Source organism: Euprymna scolopes, chromosome 6 (genome assembly GCF_053919585.1).
Source record: "Euprymna scolopes isolate OS-2025 chromosome 6, ASM5391958v1, whole genome shotgun sequence".
Classification (NCBI taxonomy): domain Eukaryota; kingdom Metazoa; phylum Mollusca; class Cephalopoda; order Sepiida; family Sepiolidae; genus Euprymna; species Euprymna scolopes.
In genome coordinates, this window is record NC_136487.1 from 8,417,500 (window position 1) to 8,438,967 (window position 21,468).

General features: G+C 35.0%; 1 protein-coding gene across 6 annotated transcripts in view; it reads left to right on the plus strand.

The window, feature by feature from the left end:
* LOC145277489 (uncharacterized) overlaps positions 1-21,468 on the plus strand; it is a 119,722-nt gene that overhangs the window by 43,541 nt on the left and 54,713 nt on the right. For 4 of the 6 annotated variants that reach the window (XM_080128875.1, XM_080128871.1, XM_080128874.1 and 1 more), the window contains one exon: positions 4,008-4,157. In XM_080128875.1, the coding sequence (XP_079985001.1) occupies positions 4,008-4,112 (105 nt within the window). In that variant the 3' untranslated portion in view covers positions 4,113-4,157. Of the gene's footprint in view, positions 1-4,007; positions 4,158-5,716; positions 6,009-21,468 lie in introns of those variants that run through there. The other 2 variants (XM_080128872.1, XM_080128873.1) reach the window with 2 other exon arrangements.

The following is a 21,468-nucleotide window of genomic DNA, read 5'->3' on the forward strand; positions in this document are numbered from 1 at the left end:
AGTTGCTGGAATCCACAATAAATAGAGAAGTAGTCAACCAACTCAGCAGAAATAACCTTCTTAGCGACACGCAATATGGTTTCCGCTCTGATAGATCTACAGCAGATGTGCTAACGGTTATATCTCATAGGATTAGTGAATCTCTCGACAAAGGCTTAATTTCTAGAGCAATTGCTCTCGATATATCAAAGGCCTTTTATAAGGTATGGCATAAAGGCCTACTACACAAGATTTCCAGCTACGGTATAACTGGAAATGTTTTCTCTATCATTAAATGATTTCTATCTGATAGGCTCATAAGAGTAGTTGTTGATGGGCAGAAATCAGAGGCCCACAGTATTAATGCTGGAGTCCCTCAGGGGTCCATACTGGGCCCAACTCTCTTCCTGATCTACATCAATGATCTCCCAAAACACATACTAAGATCTTTCGTTGACATCTATGCTTATGACACGAGCATCTATGGCAACACATCTAAGGCCGTAAATGATGATGTTCTCTCTGATTCTCTCTCCTCTGATCTTGAGCGCGTGGTACAGTGGGGAAAGAGGTTGCTGGTTACCTTTAATGCATCTAAGACCAAGCTCCTATCTCTACATCATAAACGCTCTGATCCCCATCTGGCATCAATTGAAATGGCTGGCTCTCGTCTAAGGGCGGCCCCAGGATTTGATAAGCTCCTGGGTTTGACCTTTACACCTGATCTTAAATGGAACACATACATCAAGTCTGTGGCCAAGGTCGCTGGGAAAATGGTGGGATCCTTCTACCGCTCCAGAAGATATCTCACTAATGATGCAATTCTCTATCTATATAAGAGCAAAGTACGTCCAAAGATGGAGTACTGCTGCTACATCTGGGCAAAAACAGCCTATCCTGCCTTGACGGAGTACAAAATAGACTCCGTGGCTTGGTGGGGGATGCCCTTTTCTCTACCCTGCAACCTCTTTCCCACAGAAGAGACGTAGCGAGCCTGTCATTGTTCTATCGTTACTTCCATGGCAGGTGCTCGTCTGAGCTCCATTCTCTGGTCCCCCCTCGCCAATCTTTCTCAAAAAACACCCGACTAGCTGAAACCACCGTCAATAATTTTCCCCACTCCCTATCTGTGCCTAAATAAAAACGTAGATACCATGAACAAAGCTTCTTTCTTAGAACTGCACACCTGTGGAACTCTGTTCCGCTTGCCTATTTCCCTCCCGACTTCAACCTGGATGTCTTCAAGTCCAACACAAACAAATTACTGATGAACCGCCCCCCCAAGTAATGACACTTTACCAATTCTCCAATACTATTGCTACACTATCCCTTTGATTACTGTACACACAATAACCCTTATCCCTGAGTGGCCATTGGGCCTTGATAAGTGGTGAACTCCATGTAAAAAAAACAAAAAAAAAAAACCCTCATATTTTGATCTATTGACAAACCAAAAATTATATTTTGATCTATTGACAAACCAAAATTATTATATTTTGGTATATGTTTATGCAATCTTACTGTGAAAAAAAACTATCTTTGAGTAAAAAAAACTATTTTCAAACCTTTATAAATGTTTCATGCTTTTAAAATTATATTTTGCTACATTTTGCTAAAATTATATTTAATATATTTTTATACCCTCTTATTATGAAACAAAAATAAAAAAAATAATTATATGTTGCTACATTTTATACAATCGTACAAAAAAAAAGACAATTCTAAAAACAATTTATACATGTTTCATGTTTTCAACATTTATTTTATTTTCACTTATAAATCAATCATTTAAAAGAAATAATATTAAAACATTAAAATTATATTTTTTATACAATAAATGCTTCGCTTTTCTTATATTTTTGTGTTATTTATTTCGTTATTATATATTTTTGCGTTATCGGAGACACTTGTTTATGTTTGAGGTTCACAGAACAGCCGGCAGGGGTTAATAACTCGTCTCAGTCGCCTAATGGCACTGTCATGCAGAAGTACCAGAAAATATAATAAAACTAAGTTATTCTTTTTTAATAAAAATATTTACATTTTGAAAACAGGCATGCGACACATATGTAACATCGCAGCCCTTATTTCTTTCTGAAGATATTCCAAATATGAGAATCTGTGATGTACTTCAAAAGGTTATGCGTTGCATTGCTTCTGATCAATATGTGTCATGTAGGCTTTATTTTCGGTGAAGAGATTCGCTTATAATCTGTCAAGATGTCACATATAAAAACAAAAGAAACTGCATTTGCTGCTCTAGTCATTTTCTTTTGAGGAGTTTCGTAATTTAAATTTTGTAATTTATTTAATGCGGGATTATATCGTACGCTGTCTAGTTTTGTTCTGGAACTTAGAAATTTATGGTAACGTATGGTGAATGAACGTGCGTTGTTTCCATTTGAGCAAACCTTTCATTTTCGTCCGCGTATTATACTACAGCGATTTCGTATTTCCAGCGATATCTGTATAGGTGTATACACGTGATATCAGTACAGGCGTTTAGTAAGTAATCTGTTAAATCTTCATCAAATGCTTGTTACTTATAGTGCACAATATTCTCTCCCTACGATGGGCATCAAGGTAGGATATGATTTCTTCGGGGAAACCTATTTGAGGTGTGGGGGGGGGTATAATACAATTAAATGTTTCACCTCCAAACAGGTTTCCGAAAACAAAACCTTTGACAAATCAATCCACTTAAATCCCACGGGCAGATACAAAACAGAACTAGAACAACACGTAGAAAATCCTAGTCGTCATACAAAACACATTCTCTCATTTCTATTTATTTATACCATCCCAAAATACATAAACTACACATGTTAATATCAGAAAAATCAGTAACTTGACTGCAACTAACGCACACTTAATCTTTAATAGCACAAATCACATTTAAACACTCACAAAATACCTACACAAGCCACCGCCAGGCTGACCTATAGTATTATGAACATATACACTGACAAAATCAATATCAGAATACATTGACCTCATATTGAACCTACTTACAAATATTCAAAGATGCCATCGACTTCTTCAACAGACTAAAACAAAGAAATGCTTTTCCAAACGAAGCAAGCTATACAAACATCTCACATAATAAACGCATACAAACTTGCAAAGAATTTCTTTCACACAAATATTTCCCAAATAACAGTATACAAGACTTATGTAATATAATCAAATTTATCTTAACACATAAATTTCTATTTATTAATAAATATTAACTACAGATCAGAAATACTGACATACGTATTAAAATACCACCCAGTTACGCTAATATTTATGCATGTACTAGCTGGACGCTCGGCGTTGCCCGGTCGTACAATACGCTTAAACATGATATTTTAATTTATGTAGATTGCGTATGTATTATTATAGAATCAATCCTCTATTGTCCAATTTCTACTGTACACTCTTTAACCCTTATCCTTGAGTGGCCTCTTGGCCTTGATAATGTGGTGATGCCTATGTATATATATATATATATATATATATATATATATATATATATATATATATATATATATATATATAAGTAGATTGTAGTTTGCTTGAAGCATTGTTGAAGAAAATTATAAGGTAAAATTAAAAGCCAAGAACAATGCGAGATTTTTTTTATATAGAGTAAAATTAAATGAAAACAAAAGAAATAAATTTCTTTTTTTTGTTGTTGTTTGTTTTTTCTTTTTCACACAAATTTTAACTCTAAACAACAGTAAATTTTTTTTTTCTGTTTTTTTCAATGGTGTTATAAATCTCAATATATTTCAGACCTATTAGTCCTTTTTCAAGAGAAGACAGCGGAAGAGTGTTCTATATATATATATATATATATATATATATATATATATATATATATATATATATATATATATATATAGAATGCAAAATATTATTTTTAAAATTGTTCATATGTCACTCCTTGCTTTCAACAAACTTCTTACAATAAAACTATACATTTTATATATTCGTCTTTTTCATCATAAAACCGTGTGATTTGCATTCTCATTTATTTTCGCTAGTGGATGCCCAGAGAAAATATTCTGATTCTGGCCATTTATGTAAATCTGAATGAGAAACCAGGCATAACGACCATAGCAACTTCATCTTCTAAAGCTGAAAAATAGGTGAGTTGTGAATACAAAACGTTTTTGAAACAACGAAACACGAAATAAGAAACGTTATTAAACTTTCCATTACGTTCATTCAATTTGTTTGTCTGTTTGTCAAATATTGACTGGCCTTATGCCAAACATGTTTGATTCAAATATCGGATATTGCGAGTTAAAAAAATAAACAGCTGATTTTATAAATAATCCAACGTATTGTAGGGATCCATTCCCAAAATATTAAAATCTATTTACACATGGAATTTGAAATTATTGATTTTTTTTATAACCAAAAATCTTCGTTTTTATTCTAATGATACGCTCGACCTCATAAAATACTGATTAGAAAAATGTATTTATTTACAGAAATAGGTCGTAAAATAGTATCTTCCTTTCAGTGTTTTTATATAGAAAGCCTTAGCTTCCCCAAAACAAAGTGTTGTCCTTACGTATGTTGATGCGATGATACTCATTCTTAGTTATGAAACGATACGAATGCTTAAACGTTCATGACTATTTATACTCGGAGAAATCTAAATAGAGTAGTTTAAGAGACGGCAATACATAAACTACACATGTTAATATCAGAAAAATCAGTAACTCGACTGCAACTAACGCACACTTAATCTTTAATAGCACAAATCACATTTAAACACTCACAAAATACCTACACAAGCCACCGCCAGGTTGACCTATAGTATTATGAATATATACACTGACAAAATCAATATCAGAATACATGAATTAATTCAATTTTCATTAATTTCAAATTTGGCAACCAACAAATATTTTGAGTTTAGCTTGGTTTGGCAATTCATCATAAAGAGACTGATATTCAAGCAGCGTTTGCAAATTGCAAATGATGCGATCAATTTACTGAGAGGCACATTTAATGAACGAACAATTTTACGAATTGGACCTATTAACTGGCCACTTCGTTCGCGTGATTTATAGTTTTTAAGGGATCAAAAAGTCGTCAAAATTGAAAAAAAATCGTTATACATTTTGTACATTCATTTCCGTTTATTTTTATTCAGTTCATATGCGTGTCATGTTGGTACAGTGGTAACGTCACCAGCTTTGAATGCTTCGGTTTCGATTCTATCTGATGATATCCAAATACTTTTTTTTTAACTTTTGAAATCACGATTCTATAATATACACGAAATCTAGATAAATTAAAACATCATATTTAAGCGCATTCTACGACCGGGCAAAATCGGGAAAAGCCGGCCCACCCCGCAGGTAATTTATAAGGAAAACGGTATAACCAACAGCAATAAAGATTTGCGTGCTATACACTGGAATATTCTTGGATACTAGTTTGGATGTGAAGAAACATCTTCAATCTATTGTCAGACAATATTGCCAATCAAGTTAAATACGACAAAATATTTGCACATTTTACGTCACAGACATTTGCATAACGCTTAGCAATGCAAAATATTAGCACATATTATGTGTACGTAGATATAGTGTTTATATTTGTAAAGAAATTATCATCCAAACAAAGAAGTAAAAAAGAAAATATATACAATGAATGTGAATATGAATTTTAGAATCAGATTATCAATAAAATTTCCAAAAGTATTGTCAAGTATTGGTCTCTTAATTCTTTACAGAGGATGGAGGAACATGCGAAAGACTAAGATTCCTCAACTGGTTATGCGTGACGTTTCTTATAATTATATGTCAGAAAGTTGAAGATGTCACGTTACATAAGACTGAAAATAAGCACTTGCATTTCTTCCGTTGATGAATTCTCTGAAACTTTCTTGAAGGATTCTTTCTCAGGTTGGTTCTCAAATGAAAACTAGAAAACACAGGAAGGAATTCTCATTGCTTACTCTTAATTGTCAACATTATCTTTTTGTAAAATTCGTTCAATTTATGTACAATGGAGGCATCATCACTAGCTGAACTATCGGCCAAGATATTTGTGCCTGAGTTAAGCAGATTTTATTTTTTAATTTTTAGTATTAGTGGTTTTTGGAAAATGATCGTTATATGTAAATTGAAGTTGAAATAAAAATGAATTATTTAAATTTTAATGTCATTTTATTTTTAGTTTCTTTTTATTTTATTTTTTCCTTTTCTTTATTTTTAAGATGCATCTCAGAATTAAAATCCCTTCAAACTTCTAGTTAAGAGAAAAATACCTTGATTTAATGTTACAAATGCTTGAAACAAAAATTACAAAACAGAAAAAAAATATAAAATCGGATAATAATCTTTCGACAGATTCGGCGGATGTGGAGATAGTCACGATTTCACATCGCGCAGTTTTTTTTATTATTATTATTATTATTATTATTATTATTATTATTATTATTATTATTATCATCATTATCATTATTATCAACATCATCATCATCATCATCATCATCATCATCATCATCATCATCATCATTATTATTTTTTTTACCAATGAGATGTAATTAAGGTGTCAGTATGAGAATACAATGACCTTCCTGTATAAAAGGAATACGTGTTGTTACGCAAGTCGCTTTTAATTTTTCCCATCATCGTCAGGTAAAACGGCGATCCTTAATCACATTTGTTGTGCTGTCGAGTTATTGACATAGAGCATACTTATCAGAAAAATCACTTTTTACAATTCCAACGTTCATCTATTCTTCACAATAACATCGATTAGGCCTATGGCAACTCGATTCTGTTAAAAAATGATTTACGAAATTAGCCGGAAACTAACGATAACAAAAATCACCAGAAAGCATAAAAAGTAATCAGCATCTTTTGACAAATTTATTTGAAATGTTTTTTTCTTTTCTTTTCTGCTTGTCTTCATATTTATTGTCTTCATATTTATTGTCTTCATATTTATTGTCTTCATATTTATTGTCTTCATATGTATTGTCTTCATATGTATTGTCAGTGATGAGGTTAATAAAAGATATATCTGCATCCTCAACATCATTAAGTATAAATTCCATAAAATTGTCAATTGACAAGTAAAAAAATGACGACAGAAATGCATTAAAAAAAAAAAGTAATTTCATTTTGTTTACTTTTGTTCAGCATCTCTTTTTTGTGTCTGAAGTAAAAACATTCATAGATGTAAGATGCAGCTGCTAACTCCCTAAAATCTCAAGTTACTATTAATCTGCGCAGTCAGCATCATAAAATCATCATGTGCTATACACCCCTTGTTTATCTGAATCGTGGCCATTGGCGCCTGTGCGACAAGGTTTCTCTGGGTATTATTCTCACATAGCACCATGAAATATAAATCGATCCATGATCCCTGGCCGATCCTTACTGCAATAGGAAGTCGAGTGTTAATCTGAATTGTGACTGTTTGATCTCTGCCGGATTATGTCGAAAAAGCGACATCTCACACGACTATCTTGAATTGGTAATGTTGACAGGATCGGATACTTTGCATAACTTGTGGAACACTGTGCCGCTTCGGCACAATCTAATAGCATGTATTAGGTTCTAGCATTATTGACATCAATCATTTTCGACTAATTCGAACAACTGACGGTCTGGATTCACTCTTCAAGCCAAATTGTGTGGGAAATATGATCGAAAAGTTTACAACGCCATAAATGATCCCGATCCAACAACGGGGCATCTACAACAATCGCAATCGTACAACGTAGAACAAACGAAGATCCTATAGTAATGTCAAATCTCTCTATCTGGATTACTTGCTAGCTCGAGCTATGCCATGTAGCAGCTTCCTCAAGTCGTGTCGATCGATTATGCTAAGTGACAAACGGCCAACTGACAATAACTTGAGTTGTAGCTCCAAATAATTCAATGCTATGTGAATATTCAAGAAATACTTCCTCCTGTCACCATAAGCTTATTCAACCAATATCTAAGGGTAAGGATCTCTAGTCTGGATACCCGTTTGTCTGTCCTTGTGCTGCATTTGTTATCTAAACTCGTCTCCAAACACTTCAACAAATGCCGTAACGAATCTTGCTTTCCCGACTGCTGGAAAACTGCTTCTGTCGAAAGAACTAACCCATTAAATTATCGCCTTATTAGCCTCCTCCCTCTTTCGCCAAAATATTTGAGTCCATAATAAACCAAGATCTAGTCCATCACCTTACAGTTACTAAACTTCTGTCCGACCAAAAATATGGATTTAGGCAAGCTCGTTCTACAGCAGATATCCTAACTGTAATCTCTGAACGTATATACCATACGCTGGACAAAGCAGGGGAGGGTAGGGCAGTAGCTCTGGATATATCTAAGGATTTTTATAGGATATGGCACGATGGTCTTCTCATGAAAATCAGATCATACGGTATCATTGGAGGATACTTAACAATTAAATCCTTCTTAAATAAGAGAAGAATCCAAGTTGTCCTCGACGGTCGTACATCTAAACAATATGATATAAATGCGTATGTACCCCAGGGGTCGATCCTTAGACTTTTATTATTCATAATATTCATAAATGGCCTCCCTGATAAGTTGTATTTGCTGATGACACCATGTTCTATAACAGACACGAGGGGAAAACGAAGGAACACATACTTTAACGAAATGGCGGAAACCCTAGAGAAAGACTTCCAATCTGTAATGAAATGGGAACAAACATGGATGGTAACGTTCAATACTGCTAAGAATAAGCTTGTTTGCTTTAATAATTACAAGAAACCTTCTCAAGCACCCATAGCTATGGCTAATAATATATTGCATGAAAGTACTTTGTTCAAACTCTTAACGTTCACAGGAAACATGAGTTGGAACAGATATATTGAGGGCATTGCCGCATCTACTACGAGGAAGGTGGGATCTCTCTAACATGCCAGAAAGTTACTTACGCCTAAGAGTATCTTGTACCTCTACAAAGCCACTATTCGACCATATATGGAGTATTGTTGTCACATTTGGGCTGGTGCACCTGCTACTAGTCTCTCACTCCTGGACACGGTTCAAAAGAGAGTCGTTAACCTTTGTGGTCCTTAACTGTCTGGGCTTCAGCCTTTGTCCCATCGACGAAATGTTGCATCCCTCTACCTGTTTTACAGGTATTTTAATGGTAGATGCTCCGGTTACTACAAGTCCTAGTACTCCCTCGACGTAAATACCCCCGACAAACCCGACAAGCAGCAGAATCCCACCCCTATACAGTAGAGATCCCCAGATGCCAGAAAGCCTTCTACTCTAATAGTTTCTTCCCCTAAACTGCTAGACTTTGGAATTCCCTTCCGGGTTCCGAGTTCACAGACTGTACTGACATGCAGAAATTCAAGTGGAAATTGAATAGACATCTTCCTGCTAAACTTCTTAAATAGTGTCCCTACAACTATGTCCCAGATAGTAGCTCCTTACATCAAAGTGGCACTATGCCTTGTTTGAGGTGAAAATGCAATAAAAAAAAAACCCGCAATACTCTTCACCCACGAGATAAGCTCGTTTATCTTGTGTGGTCAAAACCCCCCCGCCTGTTAAAATTCATAATTGAAATCCTTTCCTCTACCACTACTACTACCACGGTCCTGGATATGACCTTAAACTATATCCGATGGTGAGGCCCCAGCTTGCGGGCTTTAGGGAGTGTTGAACCACCCTTTAATTACCATTGTTCCCAGGTCCACTCTGACCTGGAATGGTAGTACCTGTTAGGGTCCCAACTATGGGTTAAATAGAAACCGACTTAAAAAATATATATATATACTCTATTAAAAATTGTTCTTCATTCGGCATTAAATAACCTGAAACGGGTCGATATGCCGTAAAACAAAAACAAACAACTTTCCTCTACCTGCATGTTCGTTAATTTTTCTAGCACATTCTTGGATTACTAGGAAGTCACTCTTTGTCATTACTCTAAAGATGTAGCTTAAAGTATTGCTCATAAATGGCAATATAGCAGGCATCGGTATGTTAAACATTGTTGTTTGTATTTGGACAGTAAGTGTCGATATTCCTATCTAATTTATGTAGAAAACATTATTAATTCGGGTCTGTAAGAAATCCTCTTTTGCTCCAGATTGGACATTCAGTCTTTAGAAAATCAAAACCAAGGTCGTATAGTCAACTGAGAATGTCACTAATCACCTTGCATGTGTGGGTAGTATTTCATTCTGCTTTTAAAAGATTATATTCTGGTAATATTCGATCGCAAACCTTGACGTAAGGAGCAACAAGAGTGCTCAAAGAATTAGAACTATCTCATTAGCAGGGCTTGATGCCACGCGGAGTATGCATTTCATCAATACTCAGCATTTTCCTGACGTGCCATACTTTCAGTTCTACAACATCTACATTTTAAACAAGTTATGTGTATATTTAATTGATCGACTTTAATAAATTCATAAAAAAGTTTATGAACCCAGCATATCTATGATAAAAAAACATAAAACAAAATAACACTTCTGAACTTTGTTTCTGGAATTTTCGGTTGTCCTACTCTTTTATACCAACTAAAAACAATGAAAACAAAACTTTATGATGCTTAATGGGGCAAATTATGCAACTTTGAAGATTCCGAGCAAAATGGCGTTAATTAAAGCTGGCCTGTGCGGTATTGTTGATGAAACAGAATCTGCTCCCTAAAAAAGATTAGATAAGTATTCACACACGACATTTACACAGGAGAAATACCTTAGCTACGATTGTTATATCAGTTGAAACCGATTGATCCTGCGATTGTTTCGAAGAAATTGGCTGATCAATTTCAAAAGAAAACGAGGGTCAAAATATTAGCATTGAGGAGAAAACGATATTCCCTTAAATTAAAAGACGGTGGCTCTGTTTGCGAACACATCAAAACGGCGATAGAAATTTTTGATGGGTTAGTTGTCATTGGATACTTAATTAATAAATTTTTGATGGGTTAGTTGTCATTGGATACTTAATTAATAAATTTTTGATGGGTTAGTTGTCATTGGATACTTAATTAATAAATTTTTGATGGGTTAGTTGTCATTGGATACTTAATTAATAAATTTTTGATGGGTTAGTTGTCATTGGATACTTAATTAATAAATTTTTGATGGGTTAGTTGTCATTGGATACTTAATTAATAAATTTTTGATGGGTTAGTTGTCATTGGATACTTAATTAATAAATTTTTGATGGGTTAGTTGTCATTGGATACTTAATTAATAAATTTTTGATGGGTTAGTTGTCATTGGATACTTAATTAATAAATTTTTGATGGGTTAGTTGTCATTGGATACTTAATTAATAAATTTTTGATGGGTTAGTTGTCATTGGATACTTAATTAATAAATTTTTGATGGGTTAGTTGTCATTGGATACTTAATTAATAAATTTTTGATGGATTAGTTGTCATTGGATACTTAATTAATAAATTTTTGGTGGGTTAGTTGACATTGGATACTTAATTAATAAATTTTTGGTGGGTTAGTTGTCATTGGATACTTAATTAATAAATTTTTGATGGATTAGTTGTCATTGGATACTTAATTAATAAATTTTTGATGGGTTAGTTGTCATTGGATACTTAATTAATAAATTTTTGATGGGTTTGTTGTCATTGGATACTTAATTAATAAATTTTTGATGGTTAGTTGTCATTGGATACTTAATTAATAAATTTTTGATGGATTAGTTGTCATTGGATACTTAATTAATAAATTTTTGATGGTTAGTTGTCATTGGATACTTAATTAATAAATTTTTGATGGGTTAGTTGTCATTGGATACTTAATTAATAAATTTTTGATGGTTAGTTGTCATTGGATACTTAATTAATAAATTTTTGATGGGTTAGTTGTCATTGGATACTTAATTAATAAATTTTTGGTGGGTTAGTTGTCATTGGATACTTAATTAATAAATTTTTGATGGATTAGTTGTCATTGGATACTTAATTAATAAATTTTTGATGGGTTAGTTGTCATTGGATACTTAATTAATAAATTTTTGATGGTTAGTTGTCATTGGATACTTAATTAATAAATTTTTGATGGTTAGTTGTCATTGGATACTTAATTAATAAATTTTTGATGGTTAGTTGTCATTGGATACTTAATAAATTTTTGATGGTTAGTTGTCATTGGATACTTAATTAATAAATTTTTGATGGTTAGTTGTCATTGGATACTTAATTAATAAATTTTTGATGGTTAGTTGTCATTGGATACTTAATTAATAAATTTTTGATGGTTAGTTGTCATTGGATACTTAATTAATAAATTTTTGATGGTTAGTTGTCATTGGATACTTAATTAATAAAATTTTGACGGTTAGTTGTCATTGGATACTTAATTAATAAATTTTTGATGGTTAGTTGTCATTGGATACTTAATTAATAAATTTTTGGTGGGTTAGTTGTCATTGGATACTTAATTAATAAATTTTTGGTGGGTTAGTTGTCATTGGATACTTAATTAATAAATTTTTGATGGTTAGTTGTCATTGGATACTTAATTAATAAATTTTTGATGGTTAGTTGTCATTGGATACTTAATTAATAAATTTTTGATGGTTAGTTGTCATTGGATACTTAATTAATAAATTTTTGATGGTTAGTTGTCATTGGATACTTAATTAATAAATTTTTGATGGTTAGTTGTCATTGGATACTTAATTAATAAATTTTTGATGGTTAGTTGTCATTGGATACTTAATTAATAAATTTTTGATGGTTAGTTGTCATTGGATACTTAATTAATAAATTTTTGATGGTTAGTTGTCATTGGATACTTAATTAATAAATTTTTGATGGTTAGTTGTCATTGGATACTTAATTAATAAATTTTTGATGGTTAGTTGTCATTGGATACTTAATTAATAAATTTTTGATGGTTAGTTGTCATTGGATACTTAATAAATTTTTAATGGTTAGTTGTCATTGGATACTTAATTAATAAATTTTTGATGGTTAGTTGTCATTGGATACTTAATTAATAAATTTTTGGTGGGTTAGTTGTCATTGGATACTTAATTAATAAATTTTTGGTGGGTTAGTTGTCATTGGATACTTAATTAATAAATTTTTGATGGTTAGTTGTCATTGGATACTTAATAAATTTTTGATGGTTAGTTGTCATTGGATACTTAATTAATAAATTTTTGATGGTTAGTTGTCATTGGATACTTAATTAATAAATTTTTGGTGGGTTAGTTGTCATTGGATACTTAATTAATAAAGAAGTTGTGCATCTACTAGCTTCACTTCCAGATGCTTTTGATATGTTGGTGACAACACTAGAAGCCAGTCAGGATATTCACAAGTGGGTGTTTGTGTCATTAATATTAACAACAATACATCTCTGCACACACACACACACACACACACGCATATATATACATACATATATATATATATATGTATGTATATATATATATATATATATATATATATTACGAGCAGAAATATGCAAGGTAAAATCTCTTCTTCGTTCCTTTTATCTGACCAACATGCTATCTTTGTATGCGTACACCGAAAAGTTCGATACTGCTTCGTAGAAACGGAAAAGCCACGGCACCAAAAACTGAATGTGTAGTATGACGGCCGTACTCGGAAGAACAACATCATCTTAATTTATAAAAATATGACGACTGCTTTATTGTGGGTTTTGATAGTGAGCTACGATGAGTCCGATGAGTGGAGAAGGATTGTGGGTTCAAGACGCGCCAGTGGTATTTCCAAACTGACTTTCGGCCTCTGCTCGCCAAAACACAAAAGCCCTCTTAACTCAATTCAAACCGTTGTTATGTAATCGCCTGTGACTTACGACATCTGATATCTCTCTCTTTTGACAATCGATTTCGAACCTCTATTCGATGCATAAAGGCAAACTTCAGTAGGAGTTCGAAAAAGATGTCGAAGGTCGGAGCAAGCACACAACCTTGTTTAATAACGCCTGGATTGAGAAGTGTTTGGAGGCTTCCACGTCAAAGCCTACAATATCCTGCATGTCCCCATAGAACAAGACGATGATGCTGAGCAGTTGGGGGAGGCAACCGATCTTCTTAAAGAACTGAAACAGATCCTTTCTGCTGACCAGATCAAACGCTTTGATAAGGTCGATAAAGGCGAGAAGCTTGCAACATTTCTCCTGGGGCTGACGGATGAAGAAAATCGTACCCAAATACTGAAGTCACAAGGACTCTGAGTTGATACGGTCTGACTAGAACTCTGGCAAAGACCTTGCTAACGATGCACAGCAGGGAGATGCCCCGGTAGTTATTGCAATCACTACGACCTCCCTTCTTTTTATCGAGCGTGATGATCATTGCATTGCGCATACTCCGAGGCACCTTTATCCCCCCCCAATAGAGGTACAGGAGTTCGTGGAGTGGTTTGAGGAGAGCTTGTTTGCTACATTTGACTTTCAGGTGCTATATCATCCTCACCAGGTGCTTTCCTCTTGGTAAGTGCATCAATAGTTTTGCTGAGCTCATTAAGCGTGGGTTCAGAGTCAAGCCCCACAAGAACGGGCAGGTCGTCAATGTTATCCATGGCCTGATGGGAAACAGAGCTCACGCTGGAGTAGATATCTAAGTAACCCTCAATCCATCTCCCCCATTATTCTTGTCGGTGATTATCTCGCCAAACTTATATTTCAGTGCCGGAGATTTCTTAGTTTCCTGTTGCCTACTTGATGCCTTCATACATGTCCCTGATGTTTCCGGACCAGGTCACCTCGATTATGTCTGTCAAGCGTAACAAATAGTCGTTGGCACAGCGGCGTGCATTTTGCTGAGCCTTGCTGTGTGCTTCTCTCAGAAAACGGAGGTTCTTCTGGCTGGGGTCACTATTGCACTTGACCAGTGCATCCCGCTTCGCTTTGATGACTGGTTCAAGGGTGAGGACACTTGCCTCGAACCCGTCCATGCTCTTTCGTTCTTTTTCCCCCGTAGGTGGTGACACGAAGGGAGTCAGCTGCATTTTAGTGGTTAGTGAGAACTTCCTGAAGTAGCTGGATAAATTTGGATTTTTTTTCCAAGTCAATTGTTTGATTAGTGTTAATTTTTTGCGGGTAGTTCTTCTTGGAATAGTGAAATCTTTTAGGAGGTTTTTCACCCGTGACAAACAAGGGTAAGATTAGTGTCACAATCAGCGCTGTGGTAAACTCTGGTGTTACAGACATTGTTTATAGTGTCTGCTCCGGTAATGATCAGGTCCAGCTGGTGCCAGTGTTTGGATCGTACATGTTTCCATGATGCCTTGTGTTCTGGAAGTAAGTATTGGTCACAGTTTATGGAAGCAACAAAACTCAATAAGTTTTTGACCATTTTCGTTCATTTTCTCCATTCCATGGTAACTCAGTACTCTTGGCCAGATTCATGATTCAAGTGTTGAAGTCCCCCAGCAGTTAGGGGTATTCAGAAAAAGTTCTATTTACTACGGCAACCAGCTGGTCATAGAAGTCGTCTTTGGCTTCAGGTGTGGCTAAAAAGTTGGTACGTACACGCCCGCAAGGTTGACAAGGCCGACAGTTGTGGAAAGGCACAGGGTGAGAATGCGCTCGCTGCCGCCATTTGAGGGCTCAATTATAGGAAGAAGGGTGTTTTTGACAACAAAGCCAACACCATGTTCCCTGGTTTCTTTAGACGCTTTCTCTGCCAGGAGAAGGTGAAGTGTTCCTCTTTCATGGATCTGCTGTCTGGGAGTCGTGTCTCTTTCAGAGCCTGTACAGCTCGAGGTTGATCACAGCTGATTTGTGAATCTCTTTAATCTCCTGAATGTCGCCGGAGAGCCTGGCCCGCATATTGTGGACATTCCTGGCAATACTCAGAGCTGAAGTCTTTTTCTTTTAATTTCAAGGTGCATGGTTTAGCAATCTACCTGTCAATCATCACACTTTAAGCTCAAGATGCACTGAAGCAAACAGATTGTGGCGGGTCAACACCTTATTGACTGGGGGTTGCTCGCCTTGAGGTGTGCAGTAGCTGACCATTGTTCCTCTCACCGACGAAGAGAGCCTGTGACGTCCAGTTCTACGCAAATCGAACAAGAACCAATAAACTGCTGTCCTCCCTGCTATGCTCACACCGGTAAAGTTTTCTCTCTTCAGGGTGTAAGCCTGGGTAAAGAATATAGGAGTGGTGCGCTGTCCAAACAACACAGTCCCCCTCCTCTCGGTTGCACCGGCAGAATCCAAGGAAGTGTTGAACATTACATTTGGGGCCGGCTTGGCTGTAGGAGTTGTCAGAAAGAAGATACTGCTGACAATTAACCGTCTAACGGAACTCCACTTCAGATTTTTTACTCTGGATTTATTTCCCACGCTTTTTCAATCTCTTTATCCACAAATATTGAGAACATAAACATAAGTAACATACCTTTTGTATTTTTCTGTTTTTTGTGTTCCATTTAAACAAGCTGAGCAACAGCAACCCCTGGCTGTGATGCAGCTAGTATATATATATATATATATATATATATATATATATATATATATATATATATATAATATATATATATATATATATATATATATATAAATATATATATATATATAAATATATATATATATATATATATATATATATATATATATTACACAGTGATCACCACTTATCAAGGCCCGGAAGCCACTCAGGGATAAGGGTTATTGCAAGTACATTACGTTAGTGTGAAGATTTGATGAAGTGTTTACTTAAGGGGGCAGTTCATTAGGAATTTGTTAACGTTGGACTTGAAGACATCTAAGTTGTAGTCAGGAGGGAAGCAGGCAGACGGAACAGAGTTCCACAGGCTTGCAGTTCTAAGAAAGAAGCTTTATTCATGGAATCCACGTTTTGATTTAGGCACAGATAAAGAGTGGGGGAAATTTTTCACAGTGGATTCGGCGAGGGGGGACCAGAGATTGGAGTTCAGACGAGCACCTGCCATGGAAATAACGATAAAACAAGGATAGGCTCGCAACGTCTCTTCTGTGGGAGAGAGGTTGCAGGGTAGAGAAAAGGGCATCCCCCACTAAGCCACAAAGTCTATTTTGTACTCTGTCAAGGCAGGATAGGCTGTTTTTAGCAGCTCCTGCCCAGATATGGCAGCAGTATTCCATCCTTGGACGTACTTAGCTTTTATATAGATAGAGAATTGCATCAGTAGTGAGATATTTTCTGGGGCGGTAGAAGGATCTCACCATCTTTCCAGCGACCTTGGCAACAGACTTGATGTACGTGTTCCATTTCAGATCAGGAGTAAAGGTCAAACATAGAAGCTTGTCAAAACACGGGGCCTCTCCCAGATGAGAGCCATCCATCCCAATTGATGCCAGATGGGGATCAGAGCGTCGATGATGTAAGGATAGGAGTTTGGTTTTAGATGCATTAAAGGTAACCAACCACGCCTTCCCCCACTGAACCACGCGCTCGAGATCAGAGGAGAGAGAATCAGAGAGAACTTTGTCATTTACAGTCTTTGATGTGTTGCCGTAGATGGCCGTGTCATCAGCATAGATGTCAACAAATGATTTAAGTATGTGTTTAGGGAGGACATTGATGTAGATAAGGAAGAGAGTTGGGCCCAGGATTAACCCCTGTGGGACTCCAGCATTAATACTGCAGGCCTCCGATTTTTGTCCATCGACCACTACTCTTATGAGCCTATCGGAGGGAAATGATTTAATGATTGAGAAAACATTTCCAGTTATACCGTAGCTGGAAATCTTGTGTAGTAGACCTTTATGCCATACCTTGTCAAGAGCAATTGCCCTAGAAAGGAAGCCTTTATTAAGAGATTCACTAATCCTGTGAGATATAACCGTCAGTACATCTGCGGTAGATCTTGCAGAGCGGAAACCATATTGTGTGTCACTAAGAAGGTTATTTCTGCTGAGGTGGTTGACTATTTCTCTATTTAATATGGATTCCAGCAACTTACTCATAACACACAGGAGACTTATTGGTCTGTACTGAGAGGGAGATGACTTATCACCTGAATTCTTAAATACAGGGCAAACTGATGAGGTCTTCCAGGGAGTCGGAAAGCACTTCTCCTTAAGGCAGCGCTTAAACAGTTTTGTAAGTATGGGAGCAAGTTCTGGTTGAAGCTTTCTTAACACTATAATTGGGATGCCGTCGGGGCCAGTTGCTTTACTGGAATCAAGGTTCTTGATTAGCTTGGCGATCTCATGCACAGATATTTGTATGTTACCTAGCTTGTTCTGTGTTATAGGAGGAAATATGGGGAGTTGATGGCCTTCGTCGCATAGGGTAGAATTAGCTGCAAAGTTCTTTGCAAATAGTTTGGCCTTGTCTGACCCTGACGAGATGACCTCTGGTCTGTTGATAATGGTTGGGATAGAACGCACACTTCTGTTCAGGATCCTGTTTGTTATTTGCCAAAACTGGTGGGAACCAAGCCGCTGATCAGCTACCTTGGATTTAACAGACTGGGTATATAGCTCTCTTGCATTTTTTATTGCTCTTTTACAGTGGTTGCTGGAAGTCCTGAAAGCAGCTTTAGTCTCAGTGCATCTATTACGTTGGTAGCTATTGAAAAAGTGATTTCTGTGCGCGATAGCAGCAGCACATTCTGGGGAGAACCATGGCTGGCTGGTAGGTTTTTGTTGGAATTTTTTAGATGGTATGAATTGGTCTATGCCTACAATTAACCATTCTGTCAGATCTGATACTATAGAGGACACTTCCTTTTTAAACATGGAGTGCAGAGGTAAATCAGATATGAATGTACGGAAGCTATCCCAGTCAGCTATAGAGTATCGGTATACAGTACGGTGGAGGGGTACGTCTGGGGACTTATTACATTTCGTTTTTATCCTAACTGATACAACGGAGTGGTCGTTGGATCCTACAGGAGAATGAACGGAACATGAACATAGCTCAGGGGAAGTTGAGAGAAAAAGGTCTAGGAGGCTTGCATATTGACCGGTGTATCGGGCACACGGGTGGGTTGGCGAATAATCTGAGTGAGGTCATAAGCAATGGCGAAATCATGACAAAACCTCCCCTCATCGTCTGTCTTATTTGAATGGGTCAGCCATTCCACATTATGGACGTTGAAGTCACCACAGATGTGGATGTTAGCCGAGGGATGTGTAGACAGTATGTGGTCTATTTTCTCAGATATGCTCTTAAAGATAGTAACTCCGCAGTTGTGGGGCCGATATATATATATATATATATATATATATATATATATATATATATATATATATATATATATAACTACTTCATTTCGATATATATATATATATATATATATATATATATATATATATATATATATATATATATAACTACTTCATTCCGATATTTCTTTCTTTATTTATTTTTTTTATTCAATTTTCACCCCAAACAAGGCACAGTGCCACTTTGAAGCAGGGGGCTACTATCAGGGACTTAATTAGCGGGGTCATTATGATATATATATATATATATATATATATATATATATATATATATATATATATATCATAATGACTACTTCATTTACCCACATAAATTAATATACAAAAGTATAAATTTATGCGTAAACTTTAAGTATTTACTTCAACAGTGCTCAATACGTAAGTAGAGCTAGTTAGTAAGTTATAAAATATATATTGCGATTAAGCTACATTGAATATTCCGCGTTTCATCCACTCTAGGATTCTTCAGGTTTAATCCTAGAGTGGATGAAACGCGGAATATTCAATGTAACTTAATCGCCATATATATTTTATAACTTTGTATATTACTAAGCATTGATTATATATAATATATATTAGTAAGTTTTGAATATCTATATATATAAATTCGTATTCCTATCTGTTTGTTCGTGTGTTTATTTGTTTGTTCACAATTTGATTAATATATACAAAAGGTTCCTTACTTTACTTTCTCATTTATTTGTATATATAGTATGATACAATAAAGAAATAATCTCATTTGCATATTACGCTAAGAAAAATCGATTTTATTAAATGGCGGTGTTTTAGTTAAGGTTTCCAGCGAAAGAATTGTTATAAATGTTCTATTTAAAATCGTTATTTAATAAATTTTAAACAATAATTATATTGATAACATATTTAATTAAATTTATTTGGAATTATTATTCCAACATCGATTTTTAAAAATCGTTGTTTTAGAGTTATTTGGCCCTTCGGAACATAGACAAAGAAAAACTATCACCAAATAAAATAATTTTGTAATCTCAATAAATTTCTAGCTTGAAAAAATAATTCCGAGTAGATAGAAAAATGTTTGGCTTAAATATTAAAAAAAAAAAAAATTAAATAAATATTTAAAAAAAAAACACTTACGAAAACTGAAGAAAAGATTTCATTTGTTTGCTTTTATTATTCTATAACGGCTATACAGAAAAAATTTTACGACCCACCTAAAAAAAAATAAAGATCTACTTTTTTGATACGTTTAAACAGCCTTTATAAATTTTGAAAAGAAAGAAAATTAACATTATAGAGTGGGGGATCACTTTTCCATATTGATTGAACGTAAAATGAGCACTCACTTTTTAGCCAAGCGTTCAACGAGACATGTCACCTCTAGCAATTTTTCAAGTTTGGCGATCGAGGGAGGGGAACAAAACATGACAAATGCAATTTGTTTTTTTTTTTGTTTGTTTTGTTATTTTTGTGGTGGTGGTGGGGGCGAGGATTACATTTAACATAAAATAACGATAAATTTAATAAATTTTTATGAGACCACTCTGTACTTTCATCTAACAATTTCATAAACAAAAAGAACCCCAAAATATGACAAATTATATTAGGGGAAGGGGATTGCAATGACGAAAAATTTAATTTAATTGTTTTTGGAATTCATTTTTGGTAGATCTTCATTTTTTTAGGGGTTCTGCCTACTTGGCTAATTTTTGTTGTTGTTTTTTATTGCGATCGCACGGGCATTCGCTACTATTTTTATTGAAACAAAAGTTGTAATGATTTATTTTTAATTAGTTATTTGAGGAGGGGGGGGGTCCTTCCAGTGCTCAATATCCGGAGAATAGTTTCTTCTGTTTGTATCCCTTCTGCCGAAATATCTGGTGGTGAGGGTATCACATACTTCTTTTTGGGGGCGATTAAATTTACATGTTTTTATCCGTTCTTTTATTTTTGGAATTGTTGTGGCGGTATCCACGTTGCCTATGATGAAAATGATTAGTATAGCAGGTGTGTTCCAAACGGAACTTTATGTCAACCCGGGCAACGCCGGGTACCTATGCTAGTAATATATATATATATATATATATATATATATATATATATATATATATATATATATATATACATTTAAACCAGACATGACTTCTGTTGCCGGGTTCGAATCTCTCGACTGGTGTTAATCGTGACACCCTGCGCTGATGATTTCCGAAAGGATAAAACACTAGTTAGTGTGTGTAGGTATTTAATAGTAAATAATTATATTTTATATTTTTATTATCTTTAAAATGTGTAGTGATCAAGGTGTCTCTTCTTGATTTCTATATGCGGTATCT